Below are 20,593 nucleotides of genomic sequence, written 5' to 3' on the forward strand. Positions count from 1 at the left end.
TAGTAGTTGATCCAGCCCCAGATTTCTAATAATCTCCTCATCCTTGGGCAGCCACATCCCACGCACAACCGCCAAGGCAGCAGAGGGGTTGGAGACTATTAAATCTCCAGAATGAAGGACCGACTTGTCAACCCTCGTAAAGATAGGCCTCCAAGGTTCCCCGAACTCAGCCTGAACGTAAGCTCAGACTTCGTCCTTGGGGTCAGTCTCCCCAACCTTCTTCCCCCTGCTTTTGGGGACATTCTTACCCTTGTTGTTGGAAGGGGTGCTTGATCTAGCCTTCTTGAGAGGAGTTCGTATACCTTTTTCTCGTGTTCGGTCGACCGAATGACCAACAGAGGTTGCTCCTCAGCAGTTTTCTTCTTAAGAGCTTCGGCTCTTTACTTATCCTCTTCGGTCAGAGGAAAGCTGTCAAAGGATGGAAGCGCCAGATCCATGAAGCTTGCCGCTGCAGTACCAGAAGCAATTTCTTTAAGTTTGGAGGAGGTAAGTAACTCCTTAATGGATGGGGGCTTACTCCAAACTTGTTCTTTAAGGAATAAGAGCCTAGTCTTGGTGGCAAAAGAGGGAAAAGTCACTGAAAAAACACCAAGAAATTCATAAGTTTGACGAACGACTTAGACTTGACGTGGAAAACAACCAGAGCACTTCTTATGAAGAGGTGTATACTCTATACCTAGCTTCCTGAATCTGTGTGGGATAGGGAGTTTACTGGACTGGGGCACAAACTAGTTGCCCCTAACGATTACCATCCTCTCCTTCCATTTCTTCTCGGAGGAAGGGAGGTTGGAGCATATCCTCTGGTGTAGCGAGGAGGTGAGGAAGAAGTGACCAGGCTAGGTCCCATGCTTAGAGATAGAGTAAGTGATTAATAGATCAGCAAGAGTCAAATCAAGACTCTCTAGCCTTCGGTGAACCAAAAGCGTCGAAATTACTCGAAAAAAATTAGGGTTTACCTGAAGAGGGGCAATGCCTAATTTATTGAAGACTAGATGGTAGAAGGGATGAAGGGGAAAATAGATGGCATTGAGGTGACCAACCGACAGTAGTAGTTCGTCCTTCTCGACGCCTTCACCGGTGATAAAATTGGCTTTAGTTGGGTATTCAGCAATTTCAACCCCTTCGGGGATCTCAAATTCCTCCATCTGAGATCTTATGAAGAATTTGATTCACCGAATTGATAAAATCAAATCTTTCTCCTCTTGAGTAAGAATAATGTCCAACCCAGAGGTGGATGTCTCTGCCTGAAGTGGGGAAACATCCGATTGGTAGGAAGAGTTATCTATAGATCTAAGGGGATTGAAAACCCTAAGAGAAGGAACCCTAATTAGGGTACGGGAGGACGAAGGCGTGGATTCTGAATCCACGATTTCTACGTGCTGGGGAGTAGTTGAAGTGCTCATGGTGTAAGATCGAAAGAATGAGATGGAGAACTAACCTGATTGTATGACGGAGGGAAGAACACAAGGAATGAAGTGAGCACAGTGAAGGCGGAAAGCAGGTCTTGAGGTAGTCCTTGAGTCAGAAGAGCAATAGACACAATGGGAACACTTCGTGCAAAGGTAGCAACTGTCCAACTTCAATTCCTTTTTAATTAGGAGCCGTAGTCCAATTAAAAAAGAATTGGGGGCAAAGTGTGGAGGGAAAAATCCCCCTCCAACAGCAATTGTCCACGCCACCACACTATAAACCTACCTCTAATCAATCTCATGCACTCACCTTAGTCAGGCCCAAATGAAAGTCCCCACCAAACCTAAAAACACCTCTGTTGGACCTCCAGCTCTAGCTAAGCCCATAGAAGAATGTCAGTAGCCTAAATATTAATAAAAGTGAAATGTGCAGTCCTGCTAGCAATGCTAATTGGACCAAGACACAATCAGCCCAAGTCTATCTATAAATGAAATCACTCATACTACACGAAGGAAACAACAAAGAAGGCAAGTTCTATACAGGTCAACTTTTAACGTAGGAAGAATTGTAAAAGGAAAGGGACTCCATATGTAAAGAATGTCTTATATAGAAAGAATTGGAGAACAAGTAAGACAAGTCTTACCATAATTCTTTCATATATTTGTGTATAAATAGAGGCAAAGACCTCCAATAAAAGGATCGAACAATTCCATACTTCACAATACACAATTGTCTTTTATTGTTATTACTTTTGAGTGAGTTGCATTATTTTCTTTTAATTATTATTGGTTGAGAGAAATTTTGCACCTGCAGCCCCCAATGACAAAACATTTGCTTGCCTAAAAAAAACTAGATCTTTTTCTTCAATTAAGTACTCAGAATCCATAAATTGGAAGAACTTTTTTTTGGAAGTTAAAGCAGCTGAGACATATAAGATGAGAACTCGAACCTGGGCTACTTGGCCAAAAGCGAGTATCACACCACACCCAATTGGAAGAACTTTTATCATGATTTATGTGGGGTAAAATGACAAGGAAAAAAAAAAAAAAAACCCGTCATATAAAAAATGAGCAAAAAGTGTACACCTCTTCTATTTTATATGTGTATATAAATCTCTAAAAATATTTACAAATTGCCCTTCTTATATCAATTTTAATAAAAAATTTCAAATACTCTTAATAATTGGTGTTTTTTTCTTATATATATATATATATATATATATATATATATATATATATTATATTAAGGATAATTTAGATTTCAGTTATAAAATGTAATTATTTGCTCAATTTGAAATACGTAATTTTTTTTTTTCACTTTACCCTTAATGTGACAAAATTTGCATATTTGATAAACCGGAAAGCTAAGACCCAAAGACTTCTTCCATCATGATTTGGGTGCCCACTCAATTTGCGTGTTCAATTAATTAAGTACTTTACCTTACCATCAACTTCCACCTACAAAAAAGTTCAACTCAAAGTCACCAGCAACTTCCTCAAAAAACAGAACACGTAAAAAATAACATGAACTTTGAACTTCTTTTTTATTCACATTCATCCTCAACAGGTACAAATCTATCACCTTCCTCTCAACTATTCAACCCGTGAAGTGAAATGATTCAAAAGGAGTACTCAACTCACCAGATTGCACAATTAAGACCAGATTGAGGTGGGCAGTAAATTATTATAATTTACTTTCTCTTTCACATGTCATGGTATATTTAATAATAAATTTTCTCCTATTGTTATTTATTAATTTTGTAAAATTTATATATATATTTTGTTTGGTAGATTTGAATAATACATTGATTTATGTTTTTTTTTGGGTATATTTGATAGATGATGATTTTTTACGGTAAATATCAATAATCAAAATTTTGTCATTGTATTATTAAATAAAGATTGAATAGGAGTTTATAAGAATAAGAAAAAAATAAATGACAAAAATATAAAATAACACACACACAAATGAGACAAATAATTTACGTAATTTGACTATACTTACGTCTATGAAAAGAAAATAGAATAATATTTTACTATAAAAATAAAAAAATACAAGATAAAGTGACTCATACCCAATTTTCAATTACACCAAACTCTCTCACAATTTTGAAATACTGACATCGAGCAAACACACTCAATTTCGGGTGATCTTGGTTGAATGAGATACCCCGCTATTTATAGCCAAAGAAATAGCAAGCATTTTGAAGATGGTCAAACAAGCTTCCTGTGCACGCCAATTCAATACTTCACCATCACGCCATATTGATTCCTTTATTTCCAAGATCAGACAAGTAGCTAATGACATGTATGAGTCATGCATTTGACCAAGACTAATTGCCAGCTGGAGTGTAACGACCCACTCCACCACATGGTATGATATTGTCCGCTTTGGGCTTGAGCCCGCACGGTTTTGTTCTTTGGCTTCACCCCAAAAGGCTTCATACCAATTGGAGGTGACACACTTACATATAAGCACTTCACCTTTCCTCTACCCAGGCGATGTGGGACTGTGCAGCCGTAACTCGCCAGTGTAGTAGCCTGACAGTGTCTCTTGCACCCGCCCACGGCACACCCGCCCACAGGGTCATCACAATCCACCCCCCTTGGAGGCCCGACGTCCCCGTTGGCACACTTCCGGCTGGGTCAGGTTCTGATATCATTTGTAACGACCCACTCCACCACATGGTATGATATTGTCCGCTTTGGGCCTGAGCCCGCACGGTTTTACTCTTGAAATTCACCTCAAAAGGTCTCATACCAATTGGAGGTGACACACTTACATATAAGCACTTCACATTTCCTCTACCCAGGCGATGTGGGACTGTGCACCCGTAGCTCGCCAGTGTGGTAGCCTGACAGTGTCTATCGCACCCGCCCACGGCACACCCGCCCACAAGATCATCACAATCCACCCCCCTTGGAGGCTCGACGTCCCCGTCAGCACACTTCCAGCTGGGTCAGGCTCTGATACCATTTGTAACGACCCATTCCACCACATGGTATGATATTGTCCACTTTGGGCCTGAGCCCGCACGGTTTTGCTCTTGGGCTTCACCCCAAAAGGCCTCATACCAATTGGAGGTGACACACTTACATATAAGCACTTCACCTTTCCTCTACCCAGGCGATGTGGGACTGTGCAGCCGTATCTCGCCAGTGTAGTAGCCTGACAGTGTCTCTTGCACCCGCCCATGGCACACCCGCCCACAAGGTCATCACAATCTTGTGGGCGGGTGTGTCGTGGGCAGGTGCGAGAGACACTGTCAGACTACCATACTGGCGAGCTATAGGTGCACAGTCCCACATCACCTGGGTAGAGGAAAGGTGAAGTGCTTATATGTAAGTGTGTCATCTCTAATTGGTATGAGGCCTTTTGAGGTGAAGCCCAAGAGCAAAACCGTGAGGGCTTAGGGTCAAAGCGGACAATATCATACCATGTGGTGGAGTGGGTCATTACAAATGGTATCAGAGCCTGACCCAGCCAGAAGTGTGCCGACGAAGACGTCGGGCCTCCAAGGGGGGTGGATTATGATGACCTTGTGGGCAGGTGTGCCGTAGGCGGGCGCGAGAGATACTGTCAGGCAACCACACTGGCGAGCTATGGGTGCACAGTCCCACATCGCCTAGGTAGAGGAAAAGTGAAGTGTTTATATGTAAGTGTGTCACCTCCAATTGGTATGAGGCCTTTTAGAGTGAAACCCAAGAGCAAAACCGTGAGGGCTCAGGCCCAAAGCGGACAATATCATACCATGTGGTGGAGTGGGTCGTTACATGGAACATGCATAAAATAGCTTGTGGATGGTTTTTCTAAGAATGGTTGGAGTATACAACTTGGATATATTTAGGGTATACTTGTTCACCAAAGATTAGAATGGTGCAAGCTGGCACCATCATTTTAGGCCACATCATTTAACAAATCTTCACATTTGCAAAAAATTCAAATGAGCCACTGTATCTCTGTCAAATAAATTGTCTTCTCCACAAATCCCCTAAGGGCAATTTCAACATTTGAGAATGTCAACCAAATCCAAACAATGCTTAAACTTGAGTGCCAGAATGGACTTTGTCATCATACCAGCCGAATTTTCAAATGTGCCAATTTTCTTCAATGTAGTAATTCATTCTAATATGACATCCTGAATAAAATGATATCTAACATTAATGTGTTTAGTTCTCTCGTGATACATTTGATTTTTGGTCAAATATATCGCACTCTGACTGTCACAATTAATAACAGTTGAGCTTTGCTGTAAACCCAAATCACTAACCAAACCTCTCAACCAAATGGCTTCCTTCACTGCTTCAATGGCTGCCATATATTATGTTTCTGTAGAAGAGAGAGCAATTGTGGATTGCAAAATTGTTTTCCAACTAACTACACAACCTGAGAGAGTAAAGACGTATCCTGTCACAGATCTTCTTCTGTCTAAATCACCAGCGTAGTCGAAGTCCACAAAACCAATAACTTGCCAAAATCATCACTTCTCTATTGAAAAACTAAACCAATATCTGCAGTACCTCTGAAATATCAAATACCGAAGAATCCACTTCATGGCATGCCCATGCTCTTTCCTTGAGTTTTCCATATATCTGCTAACAACATTGACTGCATGTGAAATATCAGGAGGAGTGCAAATTATTGCATATATCAAGCTACCAAATGCACAAGCATAAGGAACACGTAACATGTGCTCCTTCTCCTCCTCAGACTGCGTGATAAAGTTATAGAATTCTTATGGGCTCACATCATTTATTTTTTATAAGTTCAAAGAATTTTAAATTAGTAATATTATAAAAAATAATGTATTAACTTTTCAAATGGAATATGTAATACCCCGTAATTAATTAAAGAGTTTAGTGTATTTAAATTCAATTATGTGTGGATTCCTGTACCTATTATTGTGCATGCTTCATTGTTATATTAAGTTCATTTAATGGTGCATGTAAATTAATTGTGTATGTTAAAATAGTAAATTTATGTATTTAATTGTGCATGTATTATTATAATTAATTTTATTTGTTGATTATGTTTAATTAAGCAATATTAGTTAATTAGAATATTATATTTGTGTTATAAAGTATTATGATGATATAATATATTATTTTGTAATAACAATAATAATAATTATATTAGTTTAATAATAAATAATAATATTATAATAATAATAATAATAAAAGTTTATTAATAATAATATTAGTAATAATAATAATAATATTTATAATAATAATAATAGTATTAAACCAAAGTCATGATGAGATTAGAGATTAGGATAGGATTGCATCAATGGTTATGGTTGGAATTAAAGCCATATAGGTAGGAATATGAGAAATGGGTGAGAAGTTATTATAAATTAGATATTTATAATATTTATATTATATATTTTGTCTATAAATTAACTAGCTTGCCTTAGAAAAAATAAAGGGAGTTAGAAGCAAAGTATAAATTCTAGAGAGCTATTTTATAAGAGTGAAAGGAAAAGAGAAAGAGAAAGAAGCTTGGACCGGTGTAGGCAATTTTACCCGACTACGCGCAGACCGGCGGATTTATTTTAAATCCAAAAAGGCAAGTTATTATCTACTTTTCCCCTTTGAATTAATAAATTAATTGTTTAGCTTATTTTTATGCATAGAGCCAAGGTTAGGAGGTTAATAAATTATTAATTTTATTTTATTAAATTAATGGAATTTTAATTATATAGGATGGTATATATTTATTTAATGTCCTATGAAATTAATAATGGCTAAAAATAATTAAATAAGACTTTAGGGATTTTTCTAGAATTTTCTAGATTTTTCCGGGCATTTTCTGCAATTTCCGGCGACCTTCCGGCGAGTTTTCCGGTCGCCGGCAGTGGGGGAGACGACCGGAGTGATCCGGTGCGACGCGGCGCACCATAGGAGGGTGTACGCACGCATCCTAGCCATTAATGGAGTCTGATTGATCCGGTGCATCGCGGTCCATGATACCGCGGTACACCCGGATCAGGGAACGTTGGATGGAGGAGATGCAGGTGGATTGATCCGGTGTGGCGCGCATGCAGGAAAGCTGATGCAGCCAACCAACCGGAGGACGCCGCGTCAGCAAGGCACCCTTAGTGCGCGCGTGGCAGCGCGTGCGCGCGCGTGGGACTCTCCAGACGCGCGTGGGAGCGCGTGGCTGATGCCAGACGCGCGTGGAGGCGCGTGGGAGAGTGGGGAAAGCTTGGCTGCGCGTGGGGAGGCTCTGGGAGGCGCGTGAGGGCGCGTGTGGGGTCCCTACAGCTGCTGGAAATTACCAGAATACCCCTAGGGCCTGTTTTGTAAATTCCAGAACCTTAAACTTGGATTTTTAGGTACTGTGTTGGTAATTACGGGTTTAACGGGCCACGAAATTATTATTTTAACACCCGTTACTTATTCTTATGACCGATTAATCTTTTCTAAGCATTTATTGGCTCATTCTCAGTACGGATACTAATGTGGTTTATTTAACGACATTGTTAAATATAAATAGTGTTATTATCGTATTAAATGGTATCAAACATTACTGTTAAATTACATAAGGCCATGGTTTTAGTCAGATAAATTATCCATGATATCTTACGGGATGTTTATACTGTTAATCGTATATAAATCATGATTATTATGCTGTGTGCATTACAGGGAATAAATGGACTGTTTATTATGTCGCATTTATATTATATGGATGTGTTGCCATATAGAACCATGTGAGCTGACTAATAAGTTTAGACTCATTTATACCTTATGCATTCGTTGCGATAGACAGATGTGTGGCTGTCGGGGTATGTGGTTTAATATTATTGGCATGTGTTGCCTAACTGACATACTTGGTATATTTATTAATATTATTGGCATGTGTTGCCTAAATTGACATTCTCGGTATCTTTATTAATATTGTTGGCATGTGTTGCCTAATTTATATGCTCAGTATATTCATCAGTACTTTGCGAGGTGTTATCACTGTGTAGTTCGTTATAGTCTGTGTTGTCAGTACCGTGCACCATGTATAATAGCTGATTTCCCGGGTAGGGAAAGGCGACACTTGACCACCTAGTGTGAGTCTAAGTGATCACCGTCTATTCTGGTTGAGGTCATGTTATACATCGGATAGTTCCCATAGGATGTATACAGATATAGTACTCATCCGATTCATAATGATTAATTTATTTGATTCTCTGATTTGGGTCATAGTAGAGAGGACTTGCTCGTGGGGTTGACCCACCATTGTTGTTATTTCAGGATACGGTCAGTATCCGTTTCAAGGCTGAGGTTAGCAGTGTGGGACCATCATCCGAACTCATCTACTCCTACGATCCAGTGCAGGGTAGAAGTTTTATGTAGTATTTCAGTTTCAGTTTTTATTTACTTTTGACGTTGAACTCTCAGGGTTATATTTAGGGATCCCTGACGTAGGATTTCCAAGTTGTAATGAAGTACTGTATTAAATAAAGGATGGATGGATGTTGTATTATTTAATGTTTCTTTCCTGTCTAAATTCTTTTAATTCCATCATTTTGTATTCCATGCTTGTATATTGCCAATTGTTTTGATATCCCTCGTTTTTCGTGTATAAGCCTGATCAACTTATGCGTGAAAAATGTGGGGGTGTTACAGTTGGTATCAGAGCATTCCAGGTTCGAGTGTCTTAGGGATCTGTGATTACTATACTTCCGCGTTGTGTATTCTGATAATTAGAGCCTAAGTATTAGGGTTCTTTGTATTCTTTTAGTCGGTCCATTATAATGTATTGACGTTAGATTTTTCTGAATTTAATAGAAGGATGTCTCGGCGTGGGACAAGGAATGCGAACCGTCATCGCAGTATTTCCCCAACTCAAAATGAGAATCAGGAATTTTCTCCTCAAGTTGCTGATATCATTGCACGAGCGGTGGCAGCAGGAGTAGCATCTGCTCTACGAAACCAACAACCTCCTCCGATAGTACCTGTTCCTGAACCAGTGGCACAGCCAATGTCATGGGACAAAGTTCGTCACTCGTTCATCCGGGGAAATCCACCGACATTTGCGGGGTCCACAGATGTCTTGTTAGCATATCAGTGGAAACAGGAGAGCGAGCGTCATCTTCGGATGGTAATCTGTACCGAAGTGCAGAAACAGATGCTGGCTACGTTTATGCTGATAGGCAATGCATTGCAGTGGTGGGAGTCTATTACTACTGTCGATGAGAGGACCAGATTGACGTATGCTGAATTTCAGACTCGCTTTGACGACAAGTATTTTCCTATGTCAGTAAGATCAGCGATGAAGACCGAATTTCTGGATCTGCAACAGGAAGATATGACTGTGGCTGAGTATGAACAGAAGTTCATTAATTTATCATTATTTGCACCAGAGGAGGTCAATACAGAAGAAAAGAAGCGAGATCGCTTTGTGAAGGGGTTGATATGGCCGATTAAAGTGGTGATCTTAGGTAGTCCGGCATATACTACTTATATCCAGGTGGTTAATGCCGCCTTACAGCACTGCCAGATGAGGAGTGATTACCGGAAGTCCAAGGGAGATAAGCGGACTAACCGAGACTACCAGACAGTGGAGAAAGGAAGCAGCAGTGGTACCAGGTCCAATGATCGGGGCAGATTTCAAGGACATCAACCTTGGAAGAAAAACAAAGGAAACATAGATGTGCAGAGGGATGGAGTCCCTAATCAGGGTAGACAAGGTGGGATACCTCAGACCGGACAGGAACAGTGGTCGGGAAATCAACAGAGAAGGCAGGCAGGTCCTTTTACGGGACGTTGTTATCACTGTAGAGAGATTGGGCATCCGGCCAAGATGTGTCCCAAAGCTAAGCAGGGACAGTATGGGCAGCCGAGACCTAATCAGCCGTTACCTCTACCGGCCCCACCGATGCCACGTGGGCAAGTTCAAAATGTTCCGGCACTTCCAGCACCACCATTTCCTCCGGGGCAACCTCCACAGCAATTGCATCATGGCAGAGTTTATAACTTCATGCCACATAATGCGCAGGCTCCTCAGGCTATTGAGGGTATGTTTTCTATACATGGTAGAACTGCTCGTATACTGTTTGACACTGGTGCATCACATTCTTTTGTGTCTAGATCTTTTGTTATCTTATCTGGTATGACGACTCAGTTATGTGACCAACCTCTTAATATTTATACACCATTGGGAGTTGGCGCAATTTTACGAGAGTATAGCGGTAATATCCTTATAGATATGGGCCGGCTTCGATTTCTTGCAAATTTGTTAGTGTTAGATATGCATTCGTATGATGTTATACTTGGGATGGACTGGTTATCTCAGTACCATGCTCAGGTTAACTGTTACGAAAAGTCTATTGTATTTTCCATACCAGGACAGGAGACGTATCTTCTTGTTGTACCACAACCTGATAGAGGGCCTAGCACTTATTTATTCGTTCTTGAGGAGGACTCACAGGAAGCGACTGCGGTATCTCTTGACAGCATCCCGGTAGTACAGGAATTCCAGGATGTATTCCAGGAAATTCCAGGCTTGCCACCGAGTCGAGAGATAGACTTCGTTATTGATTTAGCTCCAGGCACTACGCCTATTGCTAAGGCGCCGTACAGAATGGCACCAGTGGAGATGCGAGAGTTGAAAGATCAAATTCAACAGTTGCTCAGCCAGGGATTTATTCGCAGAAGTACTTCACCATGGGGAGCACCAGTACTGTTTGTAAAGAAGAAGGATGGATCTCTTCGTCTTTGTATTGATTACAGAGAACTGAACAAGGTCACTATTCGCAACAAGTACCCGTTGCCCAGAATTGATGACCTGTTTGATCAGTTGAAGGGAGCTACTTACTTCTCAAAGATCGATTTGAGGTCTGGTTATCATCAGCTACGAGTCAGAGAACAAGATGTTCCAAAGACAGCATTTCTCACGAGGTACGGATCTTATGAGTTTCGTGTTATGCCTTTCGGTTTAACGAACGCTCCAGCTGTCTTTATGGACTTGATGAATAGAGTATTCAGAGAATACTTAGATCAGTTTGTCATTGTTTTCATTGATGATATTCTGGTTTACTCCAAGTCGGAGAAGGACCATGCCAGACATTTACGCACAGTATTGCAGACACTTCGAGAACATCAGTTGTTTGCGAAGTTTGAGAAGTGTGAATTTTGGCAGAAAGAGGTCAAATTTCTGGGACATGTAGTGTCAGAAGAAGGGTTAGCAGTAGATCCAGCCAAGGTTGCGGCCGTTAGGGAGTGGGGACAGCCTACCTCACCGACAGAGATTCGCAGTTTTCTGGGATTAGCGGGGTATTATCGCCGGTTCATCCAGGGATTTTCCAAAATTGCGGGTCCACTTACTCATCTGACTAAGAAGAATGTACCATTTGTATGGGATGATTCTTGTCAGACTGCTTTTGCTGAATTGAAGAGTAAGTTAACTTCTGCACCTGTCTTAGCCACACCTCAGAGTGGAATCGAGTATTTAGTATTTACCGACGCTTCTCTGAAGGGTTTGGGTTGTGTGTTGATGCAAGAAGAGCGACCAGTTTCTTATGGGTCTAGGAAGCTTAAGCCTCATGAGCTTAATTACCCGACTCACGACCTAGAGCTCGCCGCAGTGGTTTTTGCCTTGCGTATTTGGAGACATTATCTTTTGGGGGAGACTTTTCGATTGTTTAGCGATCATAAGAGTCTACAGTATTTGTTCACACAGAGGGAACTGAATATGAGACAGCGCAGATGGTTGGAATTCGTGAAAGACTATCACTTCTCTATTCAGTATCATCCAGGGAAAGCGAATGTTGTAGCAGACGCACTCAGCCGCCGACCATATGTCAGCCTTTCAGCTTTGTTTACAACAGAGTGGGATGCTTTGAAGACTGTTGATGAGTTAGCAGACGCTTTTATGGCATGTGTGGTAGTAACTCCTTCTATCATTCATCAGGTCATTCAAGCGCAACTCTCAGATCAACAGTGTATTGATCGGGTTTCGGAGTTAGCCTCCGGAGATGTTCCTTTTTATTCTATAGGGACTGATGGAGGATTGAGGTACAAGGGACGTTTAATTGTGCCTTCAGCTGATAATTTGAGAAATGTTGTGATGAGAGAGACACACACTTCTCAGTTCTCTGTACATCCAGGGGGAGACAAGATGTATCAGGACATGAAACGCCAGTTTTGGTGGGCCGGCATGAAAAGAGATATAGCTATCTTTGTCTCTAAATGTAGCACCTGTCAGATGATTAAAATTGATCATCAGAGACCGCCAGGATCGTTACAGCCACTTCCCATACCAGAGTGGAAATGGGAGAGTATTTCCATGGACTTCATAGAGGGATTACCTACTTCACAGCATAATCACAACTCTATTTGGGTCATTGTTGATAGATTGACCAAGTCCGCTCACTTTCTGCCTGTTCGGTCAAACTTTACGTCAGAACAGTATGCTAAGCTGTATATTGCAGAAATGGTGAAACTTCATGGTGTACCATTGTCCATCGTATCAGATAGAGATCCGAAGTTTGTATCAGGATTTTGGAGGAGCTTTCAGCAGGCTTTGGGTACAGAACTATATCTTAGCACTGCTTATCATCCTCAAACAGATGGACAGACTGAGCGAGTTAATCAGATTTTAGAAGACATGTTGCGGGCATGTGTTCTTGATTTTTAAGGGCAATTGGGAGGAATATTTGCCGCTTTCAGAGTTTGCTTATAACAATAGTTATCAGAAAACTATTGGTATGGCACCATTTGAGGCTTTGTACGGCAGACCGTGTAGGTCTCCTGTCTGTTGGCTTGGAGTTGGTGAGAACAACTTTTTGGGTCCTGAATTTATTAAGGACACGTCAGAAAAGATCGCTATCATTAGGGATCGGATGCGTACAGCTCAAAGCAGACAGAAAAGTTATGCTGACCGTCGAACTCGTGCTTTGGAGTTTAAGGTTGGTGATCAGGTTTTGCTTAAGGTTTCTCCTATGAAGGGAGTAATGCGGTTTGGGTCAAAGGGTAAGTTATCGCCTCGTTTTGTGGGTCCTTTTATGATTACAGATCGGATTGGGGCAGTAGCTTATCGTCTGGCTCTACCAGATAATCTTCATAGGGTACATAATGTTTTTCATGTATCTATGCTGCGAAAATTTCTACGGGACGAAGACCGATATCAACACATTGATGTGGGTGAGATTGAGTTGCAACCTGATGCAACCTATTTGGAACAACCTTACTGTATTCTCGATCGTAGGAATCAGATACTGCGCACGAAGACTATTCCATTAGTACGTGTACAGTGGAGTCATCATAGTGCTACAGAGTCTACTTGGGAACGGGAAGATATTATCCGTGCCAAGTATCCAGAGCTCTTTAATACAGGTATGTAGTGAATTTCGGGGACGAAATTCCGTTATTAGGGGGGGAGAATGTAATACCCCGTAATTAATTAAAGAGTTTAGTGTATTTAAATTCAATTATGTGTGGATTCCTGTACCTATTATTGTGCATGCTTCATTGTTATATTAAGTTCATTTAATGGTGCATGTAAATTAATTGTGTATGTTAAAATAGTAAATTTATGTATTTAATTGTGCATGTATTATTATAATTAATTTTATTTGTTGATTATGTTTAATTAAGCAATATTAGTTAATTAGAATATTATATTTGTGTTATAAAGTATTATGATGATATAATATATTATTTTGTAATAACAATAATAATAATTATATTAGTTTAATAATAAATAATAATATTATAATAATAATAATAATAAAAGTTTATTAATAATAATATTAGTAATAATAATAATAATATTTATAATAATAATAATAGTATTAAACCAAAGTCATGATGAGATTAGAGATTAGGATAGGATTGCATCAATGGTTATGGTTGGAATTAAAGCCATATAGGTAGGAATATGAGAAATGGGTGAGAAGTTATTATAAATTAGATATTTATAATATTTATATTATATATTTTGTCTATAAATTAACTAGCTTGCCTTAGAAAAAATAAAGGGAGTTAGAAGCAAAGTATAAATTCTAGAGAGCTATTTTATAAGAGTGAAAGGAAAAGAGAAAGAGAAAGAAGCTTGGACCGGTGTAGGCAATTTTACCCGACTACGCGCAGACCGGCGGATTTATTTTAAATCCAAAAAGGCAAGTTATTATCTACTTTTCCCCTTTGAATTAATAAATTAATTGTTTAGCTTATTTTTATGCATAGAGCCAAGGTTAGGAGGTTAATAAATTATTAATTTTATTTTATTAAATTAATGGAATTTTAATTATATAGGATGGTATATATTTATTTAATGTCCTATGAAATTAATAATGGCTAAAAATAATTAAATAAGACTTTAGGGATTTTTCTAGAATTTTCTAGATTTTTCCGGGCATTTTCTGCAATTTCCGGCGACCTTCCGGCGAGTTTTCCGGTCGCCGGCAGTGGGGGAGACGACCGGAGTGATCCGGTGCGACGCGGCGCACCATAGGAGGGTGTACGCACGCATCCTAGCCATTAATGGAGTCTGATTGATCCGGTGCATCGCGGTCCATGATACCGCGGTACACCCGGATCAGGGAACGTTGGATGGAGGAGATGCAGGTGGATTGATCCGGTGTGGCGCGCATGCAGGAAAGCTGATGCAGCCAACCAACCGGAGGACGCCGCGTCAGCAAGGCACCCTTAGTGCGCGCGTGGCAGCGCGTGCGCGCGCGTGGGACTCTCCAGACGCGCGTGGGAGCGCGTGGCTGATGCCAGACGCGCGTGGAGGCGCGTGGGAGAGTGGGGAAAGCTTGGCTGCGCGTGGGGAGGCTCTGGGAGGCGCGTGAGGGCGCGTGTGGGGTCCCTACAGCTGCTGGAAATTACCAGAATACCCCTAGGGCCTGTTTTGTAAATTCCAGAACCTTAAACTTGGATTTTTAGGTACTGTGTTGGTAATTACGGGTTTAACGGGCCACGAAATTATTATTTTAACACCCGTTACTTATTCTTATGACCGATTAATCTTTTCTAAGCATTTATTGGCTCATTCTCAGTACGGATACTAATGTGGTTTATTTAACGACATTGTTAAATATAAATAGTGTTATTATCGTATTAAATGGTATCAAACATTACTGTTAAATTACATAAGGCCATGGTTTTAGTCAGATAAATTATCCATGATATCTTACGGGATGTTTATACTGTTAATCGTATATAAATCATGATTATTATGCTGTGTGCATTACAGGGAATAAATGGACTGTTTATTATGTCGCATTTATATTATATGGATGTGTTGCCATATAGAACCATGTGAGCTGACTAATAAGTTTAGACTCATTTATACCTTATGCATTCGTTGCGATAGACAGATGTGTGGCTGTCGGGGTATGTGGTTTAATATTATTGGCATGTGTTGCCTAACTGACATACTTGGTATATTTATTAATATTATTGGCATGTGTTGCCTAAATTGACATTCTCGGTATCTTTATTAATATTGTTGGCATGTGTTGCCTAATTTATATGCTCAGTATATTCATCAGTACTTTGCGAGGTGTTATCACTGTGTAGTTCGTTATAGTCTGTGTTGTCAGTACCGTGCACCATGTATAATAGCTGATTTCCCGGGTAGGGAAAGGCGACACTTGACCACCTAGTGTGAGTCTAAGTGATCACCGTCTATTCTGGTTGAGGTCATGTTATACATCGGATAGTTCCCATAGGATGTATACAGATATAGTACTCATCCGATTCATAATGATTAATTTATTTGATTCTCTGATTTGGGTCATAGTAGAGAGGACTTGCTCGTGGGGTTGACCCACCATTGTTGTTATTTCAGGATACGGTCAGTATCCGTTTCAAGGCTGAGGTTAGCAGTGTGGGACCATCATCCGAACTCATCTACTCCTACGATCCAGTGCAGGGTAGAAGTTTTATGTAGTATTTCAGTTTCAGTTTTTATTTACTTTTGACGTTGAACTCTCAGGGTTATATTTAGGGATCCCTGACGTAGGATTTCCAAGTTGTAATGAAGTACTGTATTAAATAAAGGATGGATGGATGTTGTATTATTTAATGTTTCTTTCCTGTCTAAATTCTTTTAATTCCATCATTTTGTATTCCATGCTTGTATATTGCCAATTGTTTTGATATCCCTCGTTTTTCGTGTATAAGCCTGATCAACTTATGCGTGAAAAATGTGGGGGTGTTACAGAATACTTATTTTGAAACTCATAAGAATGAAAAGAAGGAAAATTTGAATTTTTTTAAAAAGAAATTAAACGAATTTAAAGAGTAAAAAATTAAAAAAAAAAATAGAAAATTTAAGAGGTAATTTTAAAAAATAAAAAATTTTAAAGGAACATTATATGAATTTTTTCATATATATATAGTAAACGGGCCAGACTAGTGGAGTACACTGGCTCCACCCATGCTTGTACTAATCTATCTTTTTTAGATTAAAAGTCCTATTGTTTGATGTATATACAATATATAATAAGGAGCAATTGAGTATTTTTTATGTTTATAGGGTGGTATTATGGTCTTTAAATTATACACTATCTATCATGTGATCGGATAGTGAGTTTTGACCAGCACATTGTCAAATCCGCCTATCTGCAACAAAAATATATGACACAGGATTTTTTTTTTTAATACATTTAATTACACACACACACACACTAATGATCTCTTAGAGCATCTCAAATGCAAAATGTTATATTTTCATTCTAAATCTATATTTTGTGAGGAGTTACAATATTAAAATGCTATATTTTTATAATTCTGCTTCAATGGTGTATTTTATCCAAAATTGGATAAAATATTATTTTTTGATACAACAATCATTCTATGTTTTAAGAGCTCATTAGAGTGTCTTATTTTCATTTTAACAATATTTGAGAAACTCAAAATATGAGAAGTCTTTTGAGAGAACCGAGTGCCTATTTTCATCTACTTGCTAGAGCTATTATATTTAAAAATACATTTGAGAATCTCAAAATATGAAAGATCTTTTGAGAGCTTATTGGAGGGCCTTATTTTCATTTACTTACTATATTTTGAGTTTGAGAGACCATTTGAGAGGTCATTGGAGATGCTCTTACTCATCGGTGAGCAAAAAATTCAACCACACCATGTATGGTAATCGTTTGATGTGATTTGCTATGTTATTTTGATAATTTTTTTTTAACATATAATGGTTATCATTTATGGTGTCAATGAATTTCTTATTTACCATTAAGCCATAAATCATTACTCTATTACTTCGTATTGTATTATATATAGAGAGAAAATATTAAATACTCCGGAAATATGATACCCAAGACACTAACAATTACTGAATCATCAACGTAATGATGAGTCCCACCACAATTAAGGGGACCCAAAATACCATCTTGGGGTATTTAATACTTTCTTATTTATTTGTGAGCACAAAACAGAATTTATGGTTTTATTTGGTTCCACTAATATAATTTGATTTAAATATTTCTGGAATCAGCGAAATAATGTGAATTGTTAAACCACAATTACTTTGATGAAGCGGTGAACCTACCCGGAAAGTAAGATTGTAAGATTCAGGGACTTCCAAAATCATTACAATAATCTTCCAAAAAAAAAAAAAAAAACGCTCAGTGTTCCCGTTCGCCCAAATCAGAGCTCCTCTGCCAATTACAAACCCAAACACAACCGTATCACTAATTACCACCACTGCTCACCCACCAAACACAACTCCATCACCAATTATAAACAAGACCAAATTAGTCTTCGCCCAAATTTGAGCTCCTCTGCCGTTGATAACTCCGATTCGCCACTTGCCGATGTACTCGTGAAAGTTCTTCCACACATACCGATCGCGGCCGTCCTGGAGATTTCGCGGCCGTCGCCGTTCCGAGCTCGCCGTCCAGTCCTGCCGATGGTACTCCTCGCGATTTCTCTCATGTACTATATATATATACACACACACACAAACACAAACACATACCCATTTATATATATACCCAATATATGTGTAATGTTGGGTATATCTCCTGCTGACAATTCTGTGTGCAAATATGTGTATGTGTGTGTATGATCATATATGTATATATATCACAGAGAGTTGGTGGTGGTAAGCGGCAGCGGCGGCAACCTTGACGTGGTATAGGGTGTTTGAGACATGGGTGAAGGAGAAGAGGTAGAGAGACAATGAGGATTAAAAAGGTTAGAGCAACGGGTAAACCGAATAATTGGGTAATATTCAAAGTAATTCTAATTTGAATAATACTTAGCAGTTCGTAGTTTCATCCTATTTACTCTTATTTATTCCTTGTGAAATATTTTATTATTAAAATTATTATAGTAAATTCTTATTAGAACATAACTACTCACCTTTTATAAATTATTTTATTATTAAAATTGATATGGTAAATTTTTATTGGAATATATAAGGGATAAGGGGTGAGTAGGGTGAAACTAGTCACCAGTGAGTTGAGTTGTTAAGTATTATTCTTCTAATTTTATTTTTTTGGACACGTGTCTTACCTTGATTGGTCCATGTCACCCGTTCATCCAACCTGGACACAAGCATCGTCCTATTAAAATTAGATCTCTCTTAAAACTTTATGCAGCGGTCATGGCATGATACCCCACAAGGAAAGTTCATGGAAACTCAGCAACTTCCATGCACGTACAGCATTCATCCTTTAAAGCAGAGTATGAAGGTAATTGCTTAGATAAATATAAGATACTTTTGAATTAATCGGATCACTCCCCCAAATAAATCAAAATTACCCATCCCTTATATAATAAAGGGGAGATATCTTTTGAAGTATTAAAATTGCTCAGAGTAATTTTGTATTCACATATTAGAAAGTGCCAATGGCGGCGGCGGCGGCTGCTGCTGCTTCTTCTTCTTCTTCTAGATGGATTTACGATGTCTTCTTGAGTTTTCGAGCCGAAGACACTTACAAAAACTTTGTGGACCATCTCTATGTGGCTCTGGAACAGAGAGGAATTTACACCTTCAAGGATGATGAGAAACTTGAGAGAGGAATATTGATTTCTCCCGAACTTGTCAAGGCTATTAAGGAATCAAGAATTGCAGTCATTATTTTCTCAAAAAACTATGCATCCTCCTCATGGTGCTTGGATGAACTGGTGGAGATCATGGAATGTAACAAGAGCATGACGGGACACAGAGTTATGCCGATCTTCTACAATGTGGATCTGTCAGACATATGGAAACAAAAAGGGAGTTTTGCAGAAGCATTTGCCCAACATGAAGCAACTTTTGTGGAGGACAAGGACAAGGTGCATAGGTGGAGGGCAGCTTTGGTTGAGGCAGCAAACTTAAGCGGGTGGGATTTAAACAATATAGAAAATGGGTAATAACCAGTTTTATTCTTCTTTTATGACTATGAAATATGTGCAATAGTTTAACTAAACATCTTTGGCATATTTAACCATAAGCAAGCATGTAGCATACTTTATATTATTGTGCAAAATTAGGATCAAATTAATATACTCAAAATTGAATATTTATTAAAAATATTTAGAATTAATTTTAAATTAAATATTAATTTCTATTACCCGAACAATTAAAATTATTCGAAGTTCATTCGTTGTTTAGTTGATAGATGGTTTGAACTTAATATTGTCAATAGGATTAAGAAATACTATTTTGATTGACTAACTTGATTCATAAAACAACTACACTTAGTGCAGTGGTATCTCATTTCCTTTTGAAAGTAGGTTGGATCAGTTCCAAATGTTTGGGCCTGACTTACCTAACAATTTTTTTTTTTTTTTTTTTAAGAAAAATCATAATTTAATTCAGTATTTATTTATTTATTTGTATGTTTTTCGTATTTTTTTTTTTTTTTTTTTTTTGTCAATTTTTTGTGGCTGGGAATGGTTTACAGCTAGATTGGACCCAATGAGATACCTGAACTGCCACAACTAAGTTTAATTTTCCCTTTTTGTCCTTCGCCTCATTGAAGTTGAAATGACTAAAGTTTCAATTTTGAGTATTTAAAATTCATTTTGAGTATGTGTGTGTGTGTGTGAATTCTTCATTAATTTCTTTTTTCTTTTGGAATTTTTTGACTTCATTTGAACATTGATATATTGTTCAAAATGGTATATGACTTAGTTCTGTAAATTTTTCTTTAATTGACAATGGTTATGTAACGACTCTAACTGATGTCAAAATAAAAAATAAAAAATAAAAAATTTTGGCAGGACCTCCGCTAAAAAGG

General features: G+C 38.7%; 1 protein-coding gene across 2 annotated transcripts; it reads left to right on the forward strand.

Annotated features, from left to right (window-relative positions):
• Window positions 1-17,775: 17,775 nt before the first annotated feature.
• Window positions 17,776-19,840, forward strand: LOC132311482 (disease resistance protein RPV1-like). Of its 2 annotated transcripts, none has more exons than XM_059809394.1 (4): window positions 17,776-18,273; window positions 18,453-18,557; window positions 18,965-19,057; window positions 19,206-19,840. In XM_059809394.1, exons 2-4 carry the CDS (start codon window positions 18,543-18,545, stop codon window positions 19,722-19,724), a joined length of 627 nt encoding a protein of 208 aa, XP_059665377.1. In that variant the 5' UTR covers window positions 17,776-18,273; window positions 18,453-18,542; the 3' UTR covers window positions 19,725-19,840. The 2 variants fall into 2 exon arrangements, with proteins under 2 accessions (XP_059665377.1, XP_059665378.1); XM_059809395.1 differs by having other exon boundaries at window positions 17,780-18,273; window positions 19,344-19,840.
• Window positions 19,841-20,593: the final 753 nt, after the last annotated feature.

The sequence above is a fragment of the Cornus florida genome, unplaced genomic scaffold (genome assembly GCF_030987335.1).
Source record: "Cornus florida cultivar Cherokee Brave unplaced genomic scaffold, ASM3098733v1 CherokeeBrave_3.0.0_Hap2_Chr06, whole genome shotgun sequence".
Lineage (NCBI taxonomy): Eukaryota > Viridiplantae > Streptophyta > Magnoliopsida > Cornales > Cornaceae > Cornus > Cornus florida.

Bases quoted from the DNA above. Each gene is read 5' to 3' on its own strand.
- LOC132311482 (XM_059809394.1), top strand. The intron at 19,058-19,205 runs GTAATTGCTTAG...TTCACATATTAG, and splicing joins CTTTAAAGCAGAGTATGAAG to AAAGTGCCAATGGCGGCGGC.